Source organism: Watersipora subatra, chromosome 10, assembly GCF_963576615.1.
Source record: "Watersipora subatra chromosome 10, tzWatSuba1.1, whole genome shotgun sequence".
NCBI classification, from domain to species: Eukaryota; Metazoa; Bryozoa; class Gymnolaemata; order Cheilostomatida; family Watersiporidae; genus Watersipora; species Watersipora subatra.
The window spans coordinates 9,963,291-9,985,531 of NC_088717.1; the positions used below are offsets into that span (position 1 = coordinate 9,963,291).

A 22,241-nucleotide genomic window follows, 5' to 3' on the forward strand; every position below is an offset into this window, starting at 1 on the left:
AGATTGGTTACATTTAAAATAATACTATTTGCAACCATGACTCATTAATCAAGACAGCTTTTACGACTAAATCATAATAAACAAACACAAGTTGAAACAAACGGATTTCGACACAGCCTCTCACTGCTTGCGCCACTTCAGCTAACAAGGTGAACTATACCAAATAAAAATCTACAAGTGAATAAGATAATCACAAAATAAAACCAGACTAGGGCTATATTAAGTGTGACACATCTACTCATAGGTGTACAACATCGTCAAATTAAAAACAGATACGCATGAATTACATCTCGTGACATTTATTAAACACTCGTGCTCCAACTCAAAGACCACAGTACGCATTCGTGAATGCATAGCCTCAAACAAATACCCACAATAGTCTTTATGCAAACGCTACATTTCTTCACTCCTATTTCGAAAGAACATCACATTGAAGCTAGAAAAATAAAAAACAGAAATGAAATGCTTAAACTAAGCTGAACCTAAATATGTTGAAGGTTTCTATTGAGTATAACCATGTGTATCGGAGCAGTCAGCCAAATGGGTGAGTATTACTCCAGGTAAACATGCAGAAAGATTACAGGTGAATAAAATATTACTGAGAAATACTTGCAAGCCAAACAAATACATGTTTCCAAAACTAATTAAATAAAACAAAGAAACGAAACAAAATACCCAGATCTGTTTCAATATAATGTAATTTCCTTAAACTTGGAAGACACTTTACGTTCCCTCTAACTAACCCGAAGACCTGTATCACCTGAGTCACTGTTAGCAAAAGGACTAGGAGCTACAGCTTCTCTAGAAGAAGCAACATCAGCCTTCTTAGCTACTAAAACATGTTGCCTCGACAGCTTACCAGCAGGAGTAGAACAAAACATGTCAGAGCTTTGCATAGCAACAACTTTGCGAGGCCCTGGATTGAATGCATTATCCCGTTTGCCTCTGGCTTCCTGTCTAACTAAAACAGAGTCACCTGGCCCAATAGGCGACTCTTCAGCACCTATGGCTCTATCACCACAGTCCTTCATCCCCTGCTTGTGCGGAGTGTCAGACTCTCGCGCCTCTTCAGCAGTGCCTTTAGCACTACAACTCAGCATTACAACTCAGCATAGGTACCTTAGTGCTCATCTCTCTCCCAAACAACAAAGCAAAGGAAGTAACTCCTGTCGAAGAGTGCGGTGTAGATTTATATGCCATCGAAAACTTTAACAAAGCCTTTTCCAAGTTACTACCTTCAGAATAAGCAATACATTGAGTCTTGAGAATAGTATGATTGGTCCTTTCTACTTCACTATTGGCCTGGGGCCATAAAGGAATGGTAGACACCCATCTAATGCCACATGTCCTTAGGTATTCCTGAAACTCTTTAGAGATGAGCTATGGCCCATCGTCCTACCGCAACATCTTTGCATAACCATAAAGCATAAAAACACGCTCTAGGAAATATACCTTTTCGGCCTTGGAACTTCGAAAAAAGAAAGCTTCAGATATCCTACTAAAGTAATCAATAATGACAACTACCAAACGACCATCAGGAAAAGGACCTGATAAATCTGCACTACAAAACACCCAAGGACTATCAGGCAGTATGGTAGGAGCGATAGGAGTGGGTAGATCTCACTACTCACCAGCTGACATAGCAAACACTGACGGCACAAGCATTCAGCATTCTCGTCTATTCCCTGCCATCAAACTTTAAGACATAACCTCATCTTAGCCTTTACAATACCCTGATGTCCTTCGGGTGCGAAGCTTAAAGCTTACTCGTGTAGACTGCTTAGAATACAGATGCAATCACCACAAAGCACAACTCCTTCACAACTACTGAACTCATGATTCAATAAACTAACAGTAGCAGATAAGTGTCTCCAATCATCAGACTGAATGGTTTCCTGATTAAACTTAGTTTTTTCGCAGAGCTTAGCAGCTTCTTGAATGTCAGACCACTTCTTTGCGCATAAAGTAGACAGCTCGAAAACGGCATGAATATATGAGTCATCCGTCCAAGACTCTACAATATCATTCTTGGACACACTGAGTCATGACAAAGAGTCAGCTATGTAATGCCTACCTAGACCATACGTCAAAGTATAATCAAAAGATTAAAGTCTTAGGTTACAACACTCAGATCTAAGGGTTGGCTTAGAACTAGGCTTGCCAAATATGCTAGCTAGGGGCCTGTGGTCAATAATCAGAGTGAACCTTGCAACCAAAATATACATCTTAAAATGTACACACGACCACATAAGGCCCAAAGATTACCGCTTTATTTGATAATATCTTGACTCAACCTACGAAAACCATCTGTGATCATAGGCTACTACTCTAAAAACTCCCTTCCGAGTCTGGTAAAAACACAGCTCAAACCTACAGGAGAAACATCCACTACTACTATAGTAGAAGCCTCCTTGTCATAATAAGCTAATATATGCATGTCCCTATGAGCTTCTAAATCCTATCGAGACTGTTGATGAACTCTAGACCATTGAAACTTGACGGACTGCTCAGTTAAATCTCATAATGGGGCTGCAGCAGTAGCCAAGTACTTGACATGTGTAATGACCTACAAACTGCACTAAGCCTAAAAATCCCCATAACTCATGTACATTCTCAGGGCACATAGAATCTAATATAGATTTAACTTTATCAGGGTCAGGCGAGACACAATTGCTGGAAAAGACATGACCTAGAAACATGATAGAAGAAAGACCAAAACTACATTTGTAAGTCCACATTCTGACAGACGAGTTACAACACGCAACAGACGCTTTCTTTGCTCTTGAAGAGTCTTACCAAACACAACAATGTCATCTGCCATATTTAATACACCACTGAGACCACTAAGTAATTTTTGAACGGTGTACTGGAACCCTTCAAAAGCAGATGATACACCCATACTGAGACGTTTTATTCTGAACAATCCCATATGGGTAACAAAAGTAGTTATATCTCTGGACCCAGGATCTAATTCACATTAAAAAAGCCTCGCTCAAGATCCAGCTTGGAGAACACTTGTGACCCATGTAATTCTACCAACATCTCTTGGACAGTGGGCGCGGGGGTAATGCTCTCTGACTATGGCTCTTCTCATTTCGACACAAAGTCACACTTCACCATTAGATTTAGGAACAACAACTTTGACCTGATCCTCTAAATCAGTGTTACTATCATCAGCTTAAATAAAAATGCTATGGTTTACTCTAATTACATAAATTTTGCTAGCTGTATAAACACTAAGTTACTAGCATGACCATCAAAAACCAAAAATGTAGTAGTGGTAGAAAGATTATCAATAGTTATCTTAATTTGGAACTGCCAACAATGGCAATGGAGTTGATTGTCAAAAAGCATAGTCTCTTAGAGGCAGGTTGTAACTCCACAGAATTCTCCAACTGACTATAGCTGCATCTGTCGATAACATCGTTGACAGCTCTAAAGTCTATAAGAAATGGTAAAGTCTGGCCTCCAATCACAGCATTACACCTAGGTGTTATATTACCATTGTCAATGTAGCTTACTGCAAACTCAAGGTTAAAGTTATCTACAGCAGATGATAGCTTAGGTTCGTTGTTGATAGCGTGTGTATGTGATATAGGCTTACGACTGCTTTTCATACTGCAAAATTTAGAGCTTACATAATGTCCTTCCCAGTTGCAAGCTCCACACGCTTTACCCAGTGTAAGACAACTCATTGTCATCAACTTTATGACCAGATTAGTTGCAATGAAAACAAAACCATGATTAGATTTGAAGTATTGTTAGAGTTGGAGTTAAGCTTGTTGAATTATGGGATTTGCGAGGCTCAAGCTATATTGGCATCTGAGCTTGAAGCTGTTGCGGGTGGTCGTGGCATTTACAGTGGGTGGATAAAGCTAGTGGATAAAGCTAGTGGATTAGGTAGTATTAGGCAGTATTGGGTAGTGTATAAGGAAGCGGAATGAAAGAAGGATTTTTCTTCTTTGCTTCAGTTCATGTAACTACATTCATTTATACAACGTGGCGCAGCTGACGAAGCTCTAAATTTTGTTGTTATTGTAAGCGAAAACTTTCTGGTGGTGTTATAAGTTTAACGATGGACGGTACCCTTTCACAGGCGTGCAGGTGAGGTGACGGGTGGTGGTGTAGTGTTGTGGGGGTGAGTTGTCGTAGCTGTGAAGTGTCCAAGATGTGAGGGGTCATGATTAAATATATAATGGAGAGTCATTTACATTTATTATTTGCGAAAGAGGAGTGAATTAAAAATATACAGAGAGGAGCCATAGAGTGAGTTGCATTAGAGTTAAAAAATTAATTGTGTCGTGGAGTAATGGAGGCCAGTTATCCAAAGCTGGTGTTTGGTGAGCATGGTGATAGTTCGTGATAGTAGTAGTCAAAATAGTAGTACGAGGAGGTATAGAGGCAGAAAAAGCACTCATGAGGCGAAAGATGAGTAGATACAGGAACCATAGTATGGCTAGGTATTAGAAAGACAGTAGTAATGAGAGGTGTGAGATGTAGGGTATGATGAAAGGTACCGTGAGAGTAGTAAGGGCAGAGTGTTAGATTCTCTGGCTCTATGAATAAATATGGTGAAGACCCATGACTAGTCCGGAGAATTGTGCAGTTCTGAAAGTTAATGAGAAGAATTTCGAGTTTACATTTGATACTGGTGCGGAGGTGTTGATAATAACCGAGACACCAGCCAATAGGTTAAACCTACAGGTAAAGAAGCCATCAACAGCTTTAGAAAATGCTGATGGTTGTGAGTTGAACGTGATTGGAAGTGTGGTAGTTCATTTGGAAAGTACACACATGACTATGGATGCTGAAGTTTATGGGGTGAAAGGATTGAGAACGTTCTTTTCAACCATAACTGAGTTGAAGCAGCTACAATTATTGGATGTTGTAAATGCGTTATGTGAGAGCAAGTTTGAGCCTGTTAAGGAGTGTAAAAGTATTAAGCCAATTAGGCCGTTTTTGTCGAGAGCCATTGCTGCTGGGTTAAGTTATCATGCTTCAAATGATGTCAAGTTGCAAAACTTGACAAATAAGGGATAACAATGTTGAGAAAGGCTATACAGGTCGAGATTTGTGGACTTGTGAAACCAAGAGAGTGGTGAGTAGTGAATGCGCAGTAATAGAAAGGTATATCAGAAACCAGCACAAGAACAGTGTTAAAGAGATTGGTAGTGAGGGGAGACAGCCCAAAGCACAAAAGAGGTGAAAGTGCCTATGGGGCAGGATAGGGGACACAGTCTGAAGTTAAGCTGAGGTAATCTTAACCTCACAGCTGAGGTGAGTGAAGGTGCAAAGTAGCTGGACCAGTACCTGTAATGGAGGTGTGCTCTTTTTCAGCTGAGGTTTTTAGCGATGGAATATTGGACAGAGATGTTATGAGAGAAAGATGGCAATGATTGAGAAGGAGGAAAGGGAGTTACAAAGGAAGTCGGAAGAGAAAATAGCTAGGCTAAAAGCCAAGCGTGAGGCAGTGGTCGCCGAGTTAAAAAATGTCAAGGCATTCCGGGTAGCTATGCAGCAGTTAGCTGAGGCTCGGAGGAGGATTGTAGATAGTAGGTCTGGGCCTATCACAACTCCCAGCTCTGTGGTACCACCCCTTGTGCAGTCGGTTACAACCCGAGTGAAGCCCTCCTACAGGATGCTTGTCGAGCCCGCTTTATTGAAGAGAGCATGGCAATGATGGAAGAAACGGAAGATGAGGTTGATGAGTCATTACTGACCCAACTAAAAGTTTCTGGGCTAATCATTGCTGGTGAAAGTAGTGTTGAAGAAGCTGGTGGTCATGTTGGCAGTGACATTGGTCGTGGCAGAGGTCAGGGTGATGGAAAGGCGAGTGCGCACTGGCAGTGGTGCTGGCAGTAAAGAGGAGAGCATTGTTGGCAGTGCCACATGGTCCGACAAGCCAAAGCCTATGGAGACTACCCCAACGGAGTCAGGTAACGAACGTCACAAGGTGAGTTACTACATGTGCTCGATGGTAGTTATGTGTGGCACAAAAAAAGGACCTGTTGTATTATGGGAATTTTGAGGCTCAGGCTATATTGGTGTCTGAGCTCAAAGCTGGCATTTACGGTGAGTGGATAAAGCTAGTGGACTAGGTAGTATTAAGCAGTATTAGTAGTATATAAGGAAGTTGAATGAAAAAATGGATTTTTCTTCTTTGCTTCAGTTCATGTGAGTGTGATAAAATTACGTGGTCAATCTACACATAAGCGAGCCTTTTTTATAATAATATTTGTCAAACATAAGTCTTTGCCTTTCCTGAGTGTAAACTTCTCATGGAATCTTGCAAAGCTATTGATAGCTTGTGTTCCACACTTGTTCGTCAACTGTAAGCAATCAAGTTACTATTATTCTCTATGAGTACCATCTTGTAAAAAAGCCAAGGTTAGGGTAATTAAAAAATTGCTCGCTTTTCTTCTTCTTTAGGAAAAGCCAAAGATTTAAAGGAGAGTAAAAGCGTTCGGGAAAAGTGACTCGACATTCGTTTGACATACACAAAAGGCTGTAGCTACTAGTTTGCTCAAGTTTGTTTGATATTGTTATACGTAAAGGTTGAGTACGTGCGTCTGAGTACGCAAGTTTTTTTGGTGGCAAGTATTAATTTGTTAAAAATATATCTTGCCGTAGTGTTGGTCGGCACACGGTATTTTATTTTTGCACAGCTGGTTCTACTCTTGCATTTACAACTAATCACAAGTGTTATTGAGTCATTGACCAAAATACATAGTACACGAATACATCTATATTTATATAATCAAACTTGGTAAGATCTGTAAGGAGACTAGTCAATACTAACTGGGTGTTAAGAGGTAAATCGGGGCAGCCGCAGGGCATTCCTCATCTAGGGAGTTACGAGCGCAGACGATACTTGGCTGCTGCACAGACTAGTCTTAAGACTACCAGGTATCTACTTAGTATAGTATTACGTTGTGTCAGAATAACACGGACTCAATGTACAAAACAATTTTAAATACTTGAAGAACGAGTGAGACTAACATTTTTGTGTGAAAAAGCGAACACTTTCACGTTATATAAACAATTCTGATGACTACTGTATGATTTGTGGTTGAGGATTTGAAAGAATCCTTGCTAGCATAAATACGAAAGCATATTCAGTTAGCATCGTCCACTAAAACAGGATCACATTGGGATATTTATAATATATAGGAACCACCACATTCAAATTTAGCTTGTGTGTGGGTATTTGAATGAATCCGACATTATAGACACAACTATTTCGTGTATAAATAAAGGTTGAGGAGATGACTGAATCAAATAAAGATGACCATTTTGTGCAAAGATTAAATTTTAAAAATGAAAATTTGGCAGTAGCACGGCAAACTTTTAAAAGACAATTCAACATACTAAAAATTGCTAAGAAAATATGGAGATGGAGCCAGAAGAACAGATAGCGAACTTATTGATACTAATGGGTCTTGAGAGAGTTCCTATTTATGACCAACTCGAGTTTCATGATACAGCAAAGGAACGAACAAGGACCTTGGTCAATATGATTGCCATGTTTGATAGGCACTTTAAACCTAAAAATGTGATTTCTGAAAGGGTGAAACTTAATAGCACAACACAAGAAAATACGACGATTCACCAGTTTATTACTCAAGTATACACTCAGGCTGATAATTGTGATTATAGAATTATGAGAGACCAGCTAATTTGTGACAGGATTGTGGTCAGGTTCAATGACAACAAGCTAAGAGAGCAGTTGATAGACGTTAATGATTTTGATCTGTCTACCTGTGTACGGAAAGCAAAACAATATGTTTCTCACTATGCCCAAGCTGGAGGCGTGTAGGAGACAGTCCTGATGAAAACCTAGACTATGTGAAGCAGTCAGGGACAGCAAAGGATTGGTGGAAGAACCAGTCTGTGCAGCTTAGATATAAAGATAAATGGGTCCTCTGTAACAAAGAGTCTCATCCGAAAGAAAGATGCCCTGCGAAAAAGTAAACATGTCACAGCTGTAAAGAAAGAGGACATTGACATCACAAACTTGTGGTAACTGGTCAAACTGAGACAATATTGAGCTTTTTAGATGTACAAGTTAAGGAGACGGTCTACCTGGTGAAGAGCTTATTGACACCACTTTTAGGTAAACCTGCAATATTGAAACTAGGGTTGATGAACTTTGCTGACGGTGTGGAGTATGATTCGAGAACAGAATGGATCATGAGATACCCAGATATGTTCAAAGGTTTTGGGTCGATGAACTTTGAGGTTAGAATTACACTAGAAGATCAAGGCACCCTTTTCATCCAATCAGTTCCACGAAGAGTAGCTGCAGCTCGAAAAGGGCAGCTACTGGAGGAACTAAATAAAATGGAAAGTTCAGGCGTAATTGAGTGCATTGAAGAATCAACTCAGTGCTGTGCACCATGTATAGTTGTCCCAAAGAAAAATGGGAAGCTCCGGGTATGCATAGACTTCACCAATCTTAACAAATCAGTTCAGAGAGAATATCATCGACTAGTTACTACAAAGGAGAAATTGAGTGAATTGGGTCATTTTAGAGTCTTGAGTAAGCTTGATGCAACTTGTGGCAACTGGCAACTAAACTTATTACTTTTATTCTCCCTTTTGGAAGGTACTTTTGTAAACGGCTCCCATTCAGCACCAGCTATGCACCAGAAGTATTCCAGGCAGAGATGCAAAAGAAATTGGTAGTTCTGAAAGGAGTGGTGTATCAGATGGATGACATTCTGGTTCATGGGGCTACAGAGAAGCAACATGATGCTCGTCTACTCCATGTATTAGAAAGGTTGAAAAAAGCAGGAATTACACTGAATGATGACACATGTGAATTTTGAGTTTATGAGACCAAGTCTCAGCCACATTATAGATGGACGAAGAATCCGAGCTGATCCTGACAAAGCAATAGCCATTCTTGAGTTTCCTAGCCTATCCAACAAGAAGGAACTTCTTCTTGCTTAGCCATTTGCGTAAACTACTTAAACATGATTGTGAATGGGTGTGGGGACATAAGCAAGTAGAATAGTTTAACCATGTAAAATAGTTACTGGCAAAGACACCGCTCCTCGCTCCGAATTCAGTTGCAGCAGAGACAATGGTGAGTGCAGACTCGTCTTCATTTGGTCTTGAAGCACCTCTACTGCAGAAAGACGGTGATTGAAAACCTGTGGCATATGCATCACACTCCCTCACTCCTACAGAGAAGTGATATGCACTGGTTGAAAATGAGGCATTGGCCACATGCTGGACTTGTGATAAGTTCTCGTATTATATAACTGAAAAGAATATAACGGTACAGACAAATCACAAACCGTTGCTAGCTATTTTGGTGACAAAGGAACTAGCTAAGCTACCCATCAGGGTACAACGATTTTGATTAAAAATCATGTCGTACAGTGGAACCTCACTTCTCGAAAACAATCTGTTCCAGACGGTTGGTCAAAAACCGAGTTGTCCGAGAATCGAAACAAGTTTTCTCATTAGAATTAATGCATGTAAATTCTAATCTGTTCCAAGTAGATTTAACAACTTCGATAAAGTATTTTTTAACATTCTACATAAACTGTACTGTATAGTGCACACTAAAATTAAAAACGGGTAGTTACAGATCGTGTTTAATTTTAATAAAAGATTTTCTATCTATGATGATGAAAAAAGAAAACAAAAAGTAAACATTTTGTATGCTTTGCTCTTAAAACATCGAAAACATTAAAGGTTATAATACAATACCAAAAATGGCAGAAATTGATAGTGAAACAGCAAAAAAATGCAGTAGATCAGTTACATAAAAAATCGTGTGAAAAAGAAATAGAAACAGCAATTGCACATTTACTTCACATCTTCGAAGAACAATCCTCCTCCAAAACAATTTAGGGTAATTCAACTGAAGGAGTTGTGTTCCTAGAAAATCTCTCCGATAGAGGCGATGCCCTCCCAGATGGTTCCTTTTTGTGAAAAATTTATGACGCGAAACTTCTCCCTTTGTTTGAGAACCTTTCGAAAGTGGCTCATAATAACGTCTTTAAACGTATAAACATGCTGTTTCTGGAGCTGTTCCGAACGTTAAATTCCAATGCGCATGCTCCGGTTTGGTTGAGAACCAAATTTATGGTCGAGATCCGAGACAAACAAATCTCAAATTTTTTGTTCAAAAACCGAGTTGGTTGAGAACCGAAGCATTCGAGAACCGAGGTTCTACTGTACTCTTATAAAGTAGTTTACACCCCAAGCAGCAAGTTGGTACTAGCAGATGCACTCTCCAAATTTCTCTTATTGTAAGGAGAAAAGGCTATCAAGGAATTAGCTGAGCCATTGGGAGTGTCGGAAAGATTGGAGGAAATTCCAATAGCACTGGAGGATGAAGTTGGAGTCGTTCTCATGAAATACCTTACCAGTGGTTGGCCAAACAGCAAATGTGTTCCGGAAGCTCTAAAAAGCTTATATAGTTTCATGGACAATATAACTCAAATGGAAGGGGTTGTGTTTTTTTATGAATAGAGTATTCATTTCGGAACTAGAACGTGAGAGGGTACTCACTGATATTCATAAAGGGCACCACGATGACAATAAATATATCAGAAGGACTGTAGAAGTAAATGTAGTTTGGTGGTCAGGGATGACATGGGACATTAAGAACTTGGTGTCAAACTGTGAAATATGTGAACAGTACCGTTCCACAGCAAGGGAACCTTTAATATCAACACCACTTCCAGAGAGGCCATGATGGAGAATCGCTATGGACTTGTTTGAAAAGAACCAGAAAACATCGCTTGTTACTGTAGATTATTTTAGTAGGTTGATTGTAGTGGATGAATTGGAGGACTCAGCCAATGTACAAAAAATTTGTAGCAAAGTTCAACATATATTCTGTTTGATAGGTGTGCCAAACACTATAATCACGGATAATGGTCCACAATTTGTGTCGGAGAAGTTCGTAATCCGTGAAGCAATGAGGAAGCCGAATGTGCAGCTCGCACCGTGAAATCTACACAGTGCGTACACAATCTATACATCTGTATGATGAATAAAAGTGTAGATTTACAGTCAGTCCTTGCTATGTACAGAGACACACCCATAGCCAAGGGTTATTCTCCATCACAGCTTCTTCACAATAGAACCATGAACTCTGAGAGTTGTGTCTGAACAAAAAAGAGATATCAAGAGACCGAGAGGATTTGAAAGGGAGCAAAGGAGAAAGCAAGCAGTCTAATACAATAGTAGGCATGCCGCAAAAAAGAGAAGACCTCTCCAGATTGGACAGCCATCAGTATTTCAGATCCAAACAAGGGGCTGAGAAAAGCAACTGTTATAGGAACTAGAGACAGAGAATTTGTGGCTGTTGGTGAATCAGGGAATGTATTACGTAGAAACAGAACACTAATATAAAGAATCTCTATGAATGCAGCAACTCAAGAGCCACTGATATCTGACAACAGCGCACTACTGGATAAAGAAGCCACTAATACATCAAGTGATTCTTCATTACATATATTCCGGGATGAAAGGCAGGGCCACTCTGAAAATGACCAGGCACGACCTGTAGCTCACAAATCTCCGAAAATCAGAACAAAAAATGGCCGACAGATTAAACGACCCACTAGGTTAACTAATAAATTTAGTCTTCAAATGTTCATGCGCATTAATACTGTTTATTTTCTGGATATGAAGACAACAGTACTAGGTAACGTGATAGTAAGGGAGTTGGATAACACTCTGTGGCTGACGATTTTTATATCGGGAGCAAATTGGGTGCGTTTACTGCGTCATATCTCTCAAAACCCAAGCATTTTTAGAGATTTTATAACATAACTAGACTTAATAAGGATAGACAGTGTATGCCTATTAAACCTCTTTATGGCAATCCATAGGATATCTTAACACCGTGGATGAGAATGCTACACACAAATAACTTTAGTGTGGTATTATGCACAGTGTGTTCAGTATGCCTAAACAGATATAACAACTTCAAAGATAAGCACGAAAGAGATACTGAGGTGATACGGAGCCTTGTCGTAGTTGAGAATCAACTCATCATCAATCTCAACATGTCTATGGTCTTTGCAACTCCTTACATGCATAAAAGAGTATTTATGAGAAAGCACTACTCCTATGCATTTAGAGCCCATTTTTTTCAAGACGGGCTTCATCCTGGCAGTATGGTTACTGAAGATTGGAAAAGGGAAATTTGGCGTGTTAATAATATTAACACGAAGAAAGTGACCAGTCAATAAAAAGTGCATATAATGTATATAGAATACTAACTTTATTCCCATCCACCACTCATTTTTATTTGTCATTATATGCCGTTTTTTGTCAATGCGTCTGCATTACAGTTATGGTGTGTTGGCACCTGATGTATATAGGAGATTATTAACTAACATTATTTACATATATCTGCTATTTACATCATTTCCGTTATTGTTATATGTCATTTGTGCAACACATTTATGATATGTGAGATTTCTGTGGGGTTTACCCTGATTTTACAGTTAGGGTGTGTGTGCACCTTGCAGCCCCTTACTCTGTAGACGCTTGGAGGGGAGATGTAAGGAGTGCTGACTAGTAAATACTAACCAGATGTTGAGAAAGAGGTAAATCGGGGCAGCTGCAGGGCATTCCTTATCTAGGGAGTTAAATGAGGGATGCCAGACGATACTTGGCTGCTACACGGACTAGTCTTAAAACTATCAGGTATCTGTTTAGTATAGTATTACAAGATCAGTCAACTTGTAATGATGATTTTGATGTTGTAATTGATCCCACATAGTAGTGTTTGCAGTAATTCGCTATACTAGCGAGAGGCACACGTAACAACTCACTACGTAAGTACTTTCATATATACCACAAAGCTTAAGTTAAACTTAAGCAGGCTAAGTGGAATGGCAATCCGGTTTTTGGGCAATAAAAAATCAAAATATTTGTACCGACATGATAATTAACTTAAAATACGCTAGCAAACATAGCTGTATTGTACAGCACATGCCTATACCATGAAGAAAGCGATGCTGCCTCTTGTTGTCCAGACGAAGGGTCGTTACTAAAGCTTGCTTTTAGTTTTGCCTCATCCAGTTTGAACCCAAGTTGGTTGCCACATTGACCTACGTATACTGGTACTGTTGCCATTACTGCCAGTTCGACAGACAAATAGTATTAGCAGCAGCACCGAAGGTGATGTCACAGGAGAAAAAGTGATATCACAGTGGCATCCCTACTTTAAATTTTGCAGAAATAGCACCGATTCTAGTTTAATAGTTATTAAGCTATAACGCGTTGTGTTTGGGTATCGAAAAATAGAGCAAACTATAACGTCAGCTTGATCGAGGCTATTATTCACTTGTAGCGATTCGAATAATCCTCATCGTCTTATTTACATGCTGAGCTGATTAACTTTTATTTAGTGCTAACAAAACAATGAGACGTCGAAACAAGTAATTCGTAGCCATCGTAGAACAAAAGCGTGTTAGCTTTTTCAGTTTATGTTTGTATGAACAAGAAAGGTCACGGCTTTAGATATTTTGAGGTCGATGCTTGTCCTTTGCTTTGAAATTCGCTACCGGAAAATTTTGCGTTGCGATATTTTACGTTACCAGCTCTTTGTTAACTCCGGTAGCGTTGATGGGGTAGCTTTTGATATGATTGCTGTGGTGTAGTTGGTTGCATTAATATTTGTATAGGCTGTCAATGCGTTGTTGTAACTGTTATAATGTTAATATTGTTATAGATTTAGTTTAGTTATTAGTTTAGAGGTTATATTGTGACTTCCGGTTGACCATGAGACAACCTCAATGGCGGATGCTGCTTGTGTTATAACTTACATAAATAAATCCTAATAAATACTTGTTTATACCTGACATCTGATCCTGTAATTAATCAAAACTAAAACATGGCGCTGCGAGTAGGGTCAGCAAGCACCCTATGATTGATGTGAACTGTCAGGAGTGAGACATTGTCTCAACAAAGCGTGCCACAGGCAAATCAGTCTATCAATGGAATATTGATCTGACTTTAAACCTCTCAGATAAGTGCAGTATAGTAACCATATAGTATTCTTCAATCTACAGAAATTATGCCAGCAGTAAAACCTCCCAGTGAACTGGATTTCACTAATGCCAGTGAAATGTGGCCTGAGTGGAAAAAGCGTTTTGCCAGATATAGGAGTGCAGCTGACATTGATGCCAAAACAGCCCAGAAACAAGTGGACATACTCATTTTTGTAATGGGGGAAGAAGCTGAAAAAATATTCCCTTTGCTAACAGTAGCACCTGATACTAGTGGTACACCTGCGAATACATTGTATGCCAGAACATTAGCTGCGTTTGATGCATATTTCCAACCCAGAGACTGCTCACTACACTACAGTATACTGTTTTCTAACCGTGTTCAGGGTAATCATGAATCTAATGAAGAATACATTAGGGCGCTATATGAGTTAGTCACCAAATGTAACTGGGGAGATGAACAACAAGTGTCTATGTTGAGAACAAGAATCTTGGCTGGTATGAAAGATAAAGAGTTATCCAGGGAGTTGCAATTAGATGACCGTGTGACTTTAGATGCAATTAAATCAAAAATGAGGGCCAAAGAAATAATTCTCAAGCATCAGAGAGAGGAAGTAGATGGGCTAGGCAGCTCTAGCGGCTCAGGAGTAAATTCAGTAGGCCTAGGTGCTGAAGGAGGAGTGGCACCAGTGAATGCAATAAACCGAAAGTGGAGAGGTCAAACGACACCTCATTCTGACAAAAAACTGGTTTCTGACTGTAAATATTGTGGGGGTAGCCATGCACAAGGCCGGTGTCCCGCGTATGGAAAGCGGTGTAACACATGCAATCTATTCAATCATTTTGCCCGAGCGTGCAAACAAGGCCGAGGACAGAGAAGTGACAATTCTCTAAAAACTCTATCTGTAGAAGTAGATTCTCAATAGGAGGGTAATGCGTATGGAAAGCATCAGGCACTGGCGGTGTCTGTAGGAAACCCAGACTCTGAAGAAGAGAGTGACATTGAATTTTCAGTTTTTAGTGTTAACGGGGGTAATGGGGGTTGGTTCTTAGATATTTCTATTGTGGACAAAATTGTAAAATGTCAAGTTGATGTGGGGGCCCAGGTAAGCATTATGGACATGTCTACTTTGAAGAGTTTGGGGGTTAGTCGCATCAAGAGCACTAGGATTTCACTACTGGGTTTTGGGGGCCAACAAATTCGGCCACTCGGTAAAGTCTCATTGCGGGTGACAATCAATAAAAGGGCATGCGAAACGATGTTTTATGTAGTTGATGGTTCAGCACATCAGGGGACTCTGTTGGGATTACCTGCCATCAAGGATTTGGGGCTCATACCGGGTGTAAATGTAGTAAACGAGCTGTCAATCAGCAATGCCGGTTCTAAAAAATGTGAAGACATTGTGAAAAGTTATGAGAGTGTTTTCCAGGGTTTGGGTAAGCTTCAAAACGAAATCAAGTTTCAGTTAAAGCCCTCAGCTGTGCCTAAAGCAGTAGCACCTAGAACAATACCACAGGGTATTAGACAAAAGTTCAAAGATGAATTGAACAAACTGGAAAATGATAGTATCATATGTAGGGATGACGAGCCCTCCGAGTGGCTAAGTCCAACAGTAACTGTTAGAAAACCAAATGATAAGATCAGAATATGCTTGGATCCACAGTACTTAAATACTCAATTGATCAGAACACTGTCTCATTAGTACCAGCACAGAGATATTTGCTCGTCTACATGGGGCTAAGTATTTCAGTTGTTTAGATGGGAAGCAAGGCTTCCACCAGTTGCCATTGACCTATGAGTCTTCGAGGCTCACCTGTTTCGTCACACCATACGGTAAGTTTAGATACCTCAGATGCCCTATGGGTATATGTAGCGCACCTGAGCTATTTCATGCCAAAATGGTTGACATGTTACAAGGCATTGAGGGAGTAGAGGTATATATCGATGATATTTTGATCCATGCCAAAACGTTAGAGCAGCATAATGATAGGCTACGCCAAGTTTTAGAGAGATGTAAAAGCACTGGCCTAACCCTAAACAAAGAGAAAAGTGTTTTTGGACAGCAAGTCGTGACTTTTCTAGGTCATGAGTTATCCGAACACGGCGTCCGACCTGGGGCCGACAAGGTAAGTGCTGTGAAGAATATGGTCATACCCACTGATAGCAAAGCAGTTGAGAGGGTACTCGGATTTATAAACTACTTGTCCAAATTCATTCCAGGGCTGTCTGAATTGACTTACCCTTTGAGAGATGTGTGCAAAAAGTCGAAGGAATTTATCTGGGAGATTAAGCAAGCCCAGGCTTTTGAGGCATTGAAAAAGAGTATCCTTGATGCTCCCACTCTTTCTTACTTTGATCCAAACTCTCCAGTCACCCTCTCAGCTGATGCTAGCTCTCATTCTTTGGGAGCCGTACTCCTACAGGATGGTAGGCCCATTGAGTTTGTGGCTAAGTCTCTAACGGGAACTCAACAAAGGTACTCGCAAATCGAGAAGGAGCTGTTGGCTACTGTTTTTGCATGCAAACGATTCCGATATTACTGTTTGGGCAGACATGTCACCATTGCCACAGACCACAAACCGCTGTTGGGTATCATGGAAAAAGAGATAGCCACGCTTTCCCCTAGGCTGGCTGCCATGCGACTGGAGCTGCTAAGTTACTCATTCACGCTGACTTATGTTCCGGGTAAGGACATGGTAATAGCTGATACTCTCTCCAGAACGTGCCCTGCAGGTACAGGGCTAGTAGAAGATCTGGGACCGGATCCGCTTATGCAGGTTTGCAATGTGGTAATTAGATCTGAAGAGACTATGTGTAAGTATGCCCTGGCTACGAGGAATGATGAAGAACTGGCTGTAGTGCTGCAGTTCATCAGGGAAGGGTGGCCAACTGCCAGACGAGCGTGCCCAAGTCGGGCTTTACCCTACTGGAGTCTGAGAAATAACCTAGTTGAGGTAGGGGGTATTGTATTTTACGGCAGCAGACTAGTAATTCCGGTAACATTGAGAAATGAGGTTTTAGATACATTACATTTTGCTCATCAGGGTATAACTAAAACATTACAACGCGCTCAGACAGCTGTCTTTTGGCCTGGCTTAAGACGGCGGATAAAAGACAAATGCATGGCTTGTGAGCCTTGTCGTACAGTGGAAAGAAAAGGTAAGAAAGAACCACTGATTCCGGTACCAATACCAGATTTCTCATTTCAGAAAGTTGGTGTCGATTTGTTTAGTTTCAAAGGTAAGGAGCACCTTATGGTAGTAGACTATCTTTCCAAATGGCCGGCGATAAAAGAATTAGCGACCACAACTGCTAAAACTGGCACAAGCACTATCACAAGTGTTTTCAGATTTTGGGACTCCGCAAGTACTGGTATCAGATAACGGTCTTCAGTTCTCGTCTTCATATTTTAGAGATTACTGTAATTCAAAAGAAATTAAGCATGTCACCAGTTTGCCGCTTCATCCCTCAGGGAACGGCCAAGTTGAGCGAACTATTAAAACGGTTAAGTCGATGATGGGTCGATGTGTTGACTGGTGGGAGGGGTTGACCACTCTCCGCAACACGCCGGTTGCAGAGGGCTTGCCTACCCCTGCCCAGCTGCTGCAGGGGCGCTCTCTGCGGGATGGTCTGCCCCTCCCAGAAAGTAGGTATCAAGTTCAGACATACGAGTTAGGTGGTATTAGATTAGCACTAGGCGAACGCAAAGCAAAGGATAAGTATTACCATGATAGAAAAGCTGGGCCTGAAAAAGAAATGTTTAGATCAAAGCAACAAGTATATTTCAGAACTGCAAAGGATACATGGATACAAGGTGAGATTGTGGATACACATAGTGATAGATCATATTTAGTGAAGACAGCCAACAACATGGTATTCAGACGTAATAGTATAGATATACGAAGTAGTCAAGTCAACAGCTCAGGTCCTCCTAAAGAGTTTCCTATGCCCAACAATGATTCAGAAATTATAAAAAATGCAAGTGCTGGGGATCCAAACAGAGTCCGCACAAGCGAACCAGGGGGTTCTGATGAACTGTCGACTAGCATCGCGAGCGCACCGCAAATTGTCCCAGCATCGAGTCCGGTGGTAACGCGGTCTAGATTTGGCAGAGAACTAAAAAGACCTGCGGATTTAGATCAGTATGAGTGTTCATAAATGGGTCCTGATCCGTGGTCGGCTGATACCTCAGGCTCTTGGGTGGGGTTCCGGGTGCTTGGGTGGGATCCCGTGTTTACTAAGGGATTATAGTTTTTCTTGGTAGTTAGTAGTTGTAGTTTACTTGTTGGATATTATATTGTTTGACAATCACATTTACAGGTTTGGGTTCTACCTTTTATCTCTGGAAATGGTTTATGGTTTAAACATTTTGGTAGTGAAGGGAGATGTTATAGATTTAGTTTAGTTATTAGTTTAGAGGTTATATTGTGACTTCCGGTTGACCGTGAGACAACCTCAATGGCGGATGCTGCTTGTGTTATAACTTACATAAATAAATCCTAATAAATACTTGTTTATACCTGACATCTGATCCTGTAATTAATCAAAACTAAAACAAATATCATCTATCTTTTTGTCATCAAAGTTGTTACCTGCAGTCAGGCAAACAAAGGTTAAGCACGTAATACAATTGAAAGACAAATATTGTTGCAAAAGTCAGCGCTGACTAGCCAGTTGCAAGTGGGTTCTGCGTACAAGTTGTCTTATACCAAAAGAGTAATAGCTCTCATGCACAACTGTAATTGTTGCAAGCAAAGTGACTGGTGAATGAGTATGCTCTATGAGTAATGCTCTTTAAGCATAAAAAGATAGAACAATTAGATACCATTCAATACAATCAAGTGTAATGCTGAAATGAGTTTACAAATAATAAATACTCAAACAGTTACACTTGTAAATGTAAGAATGTTAAGTAAGGTATATATATATATCTTACTTAACATTCTTACAAGCAAAGGTGCTCCAGTGTTAAGCTGGAGAACAAAGAGCACAGAGCAAGCGATACAGACTACGAATGACAAAACTAAGGACTGAGAATTACGCTCTTAATTTTCATTAAGAACAGCGTAGTAACATTAACCGATCTCTGTGCAGCTTTGTGTATGCGCATATATATATATATATATATATATGCGCATACACAAAGCTGCACAGAGATCGGTTAATGTTACTACGCTGTTCTTAATGAAAATTAAGAACGTAATTCTCAGTCCTTAGTTTTGTCATTCGTAGTCTGTATCGCTTGCTCTGTGCTCTTTGTTCTCCAGCTTAACACTGGAGCACCTTTGCTTATATAGCAAGTGCTAAGTGTTAATCTAGGGGCTTTCCACACAAGCTGGCTTTTAAATTACTGGGCTAATCTGAGAATAGCTGCACACTTATGATAATTGAAGCAGCTAAACTCAGTAAATCCATCACATTCTCCACCCCTAGATGCAGTGCCAGTATTGTAATATTGGCTCACAAGCGTCGATAAAAGATGGATTATGAATCCAGCTCCAACGTTGACAATCCTGTTGTAACCTTAAGTTATAATGCTTAGTTGTCCTGACAATGCAGCTGATTAGAGTGAGTTAAATGTTTTAAATAGCGGTTGACGCTATAGCAAGGCTTGAGACTGTAGATGAAGGCATCCGAGACTCCCCAAGTAAGCTTTCAAACTTGGTGTCATCGGGCATACCAATATCTTCTTTTAAGGCCTCAAAGCTCGATATAACACATGATCCTTCAACAAAGGAGGTTTTGTCAAGAGGCGTTTTGGTCATTCGGGAGGCAGAACTTGTTCTTCCCAGGACATGTTGAGATCATCAAAATGCTGATCGAGTGCAGCATCTGCTGTTGCTGGATCCTCTTCAGCCCCGATATACTCTTCCATATCACTGGGAGAATCATTCCTTAGCTGGTCAACATCGGAGCTGGTCCTTTCAGTTGTTGCTAGAACAGATGCCGGCATAATGTACAATGTATTGCCCATTAAACTTTGGTAGTAGTCTTGGGTAGATTCCTTTTCATCTCCGTTTGTTTTGCACTAACACCAGGTCACCTTCTTTGAAGATTGCATCCCCCTGATCAAGTCAACTAGGAGGCAGCATTTGTTGAGTATGAGTCAACTGGTGCGCAGTATCTAACTGATTTTGCATATGTGAGGCATATTCACTTTGTGTAGTCTCATCGACATCATGTGTGCCATCTATTAACTGGTCAGGTTGCCTACATTCCCGCCCTAGCATCAACTAGTGCGCAGTTTCCTTTGTTGCTGCATGTGGGGTTGCTCTAAAGGCCCTCATGATCTGTGGTAGCATAATGTCCCAGTTTTTGTTTAGCTTCCATCTGACTTAGTAAAAGACAGCAAAGGGAATCGGCCAAAGTTCAATTTCCACGTTCCACCACCCCGTTAGATTGGAGATGATAGGCAGTGGTCCGAGTTCTAGTGATTCTCTACATGGCACAAAGTTCTGTCATAAGCTCACCTTCGAACTGGGTTCCTCGGTCACTATGGAATTCTTTGGGTAATCCGAAGTAGCAAATGACACAGTTATCTAAAGCCTCAACAATTATAGGAGCTTTAGCATCAGGTCGAAGTATAGCATCCTGCCAACGAATAAAATGATTTGTCAGCACTAAAATGCATTTGTTTCCTCGAGGGGTCAAAGGTAGCGGTCCAACTAGGTCAATCACAACCTTTTGCCAAGGACGGCCAACCCAGAGAGGTCCATGGCTCTAAGAATGATGCAACCTCCAGACTTCGCTCGCTGGCATATTTCACAGCTATTCACTATACGTCGAACATCAGAAGTCATTCCAGGCCAGTACCATGTCAGTCTAAGTCTCCGAAGGGTCCTTATAATCCCGGCATAAGACAGGGTATGCGTGTTCCACACCACCCGCTTTCGCATGTTCATAGCACAAAGTATCACCTCCCGAGATCTTTTCCTAATAAGTATACGAGTTACTAGCACTTGATTCTTTTTATTCGCATTAAAGAGAGCATGGCGCTAAGCTTTCGTAATTCTGTACTGCCAAGGTTGACTATAGCTGGATCCAGAGATTGTTGATTCTTGACAGCATTGTAGATAGTCGCAATATCACTTGGGAGCAGCTGAGCCTGACACAGTTCAGAGCTAGGTGTATCTGACTGTGGTGTTGGTAAAGGTTAGTTTCTACCCCTTGTTGATTAGAAGAGTTATCTAAAGTTGTCTGCTCTTCATCGTTCTGGCAGTTATCACTAGTGCTGGAATTTTGTACCATGCAACAACCATCACCATTAGTTATGATGAAGCTGGCAGTCTGTGAGAACTCTGGTCCACTCCTATCTGCTACTTTACAGTCTGTACCAACAACTTGATGGATGCGATTTTCATCCAATAAATCATCAGCACACTCTTGCGCAATCAATTTCTTTCCAGCAATCCTACTACACATAGGGTTTTCATTTTGTGCCCTTTTTAATAGTTCATGTTGGATTTGGTCCATGCTTAGTCCTCCACATTGTTTTGTGACCCTGTCACATTTGGTGCAGGCATGGCCTCTTTGATAATCCATCACCGTTTCCACGTTTGCTCCCTGGTCGATGCTCTATGGTAAAGGTGAATTTGCTCAAGATCTCTAACCACCTTGCAACTTGAGCAGAAGGCGTAGCCCTTCTGCATAACCATAAAAGTGAAGCATGATCAGTATAGATTCTCAACTCCTTACCATACAAGTATGGACAAAAATGAGCAACAGCTTTAACAACAGCTAACAGTTCTCTTCTAGTCATACAATAGTTTTGCTGAGCAGGTGACAAAGCACGACTATAATAAGATATTAATTATTCCTGGCCATTTTGGATTTGAGACAAGACTGCACCAACCCTATTAAGAGAAGCATCTGTGTCCAGGATATAATCAAGAGCCGGGTTTGGATAACCCAGAACTGGTGCCGGCAGTAGCGACTGCTTCAGTGTGTTGAAAGCTGCTTGACACTCCTCAGTCCATTCAAATTTGGCTGTTTTACTGGTTAGCTTTGTCAGTGGTCGGCCTTTGTTGGCAAAATCCTGGACATACTGACGATAGTAACCAACAGTCCTAAGAAAGGATTGTAACTCGGTAACATTCTTTAGAGATGGGCAAGCCGCAATAGCGGATATTTTCTTTGGATCAGTTGCGACACCATTACTACTAACTATACGTCCCAAATATGTTACTTTTTCTTGAAAAAGATGGCATTGGGATGGCTTAGCTTGAGCTTGACCAATCGAAGCCGAGATAGGA

At 40.7% G+C, this 22,241-nt stretch overlaps 1 protein-coding gene across 2 annotated transcripts in view; it reads right to left on the bottom strand.

The window, feature by feature from the left end:
- The window catches only part of LOC137405632 (tubulin delta chain-like), a 34,493-nt gene extending 21,351 nt beyond the window's left edge, over nucleotides 1-13,142 (bottom strand). Inside the window, exon 1 of one of the 2 annotated variants that reach the window (XM_068091955.1) lies at nucleotides 12,980-13,142. In XM_068091955.1, coding sequence (XP_067948056.1) covers nucleotides 12,980-13,113 — 134 coding nt within the window. In that variant the 5' untranslated portion in view covers nucleotides 13,114-13,142. Of the gene's footprint in view, nucleotides 1-12,973 lie in introns of both variants that reach the window. The other variant, XM_068091953.1, reaches the window with a different exon arrangement.
- Nucleotides 13,143-22,241: the final 9,099 nt, after the last annotated feature.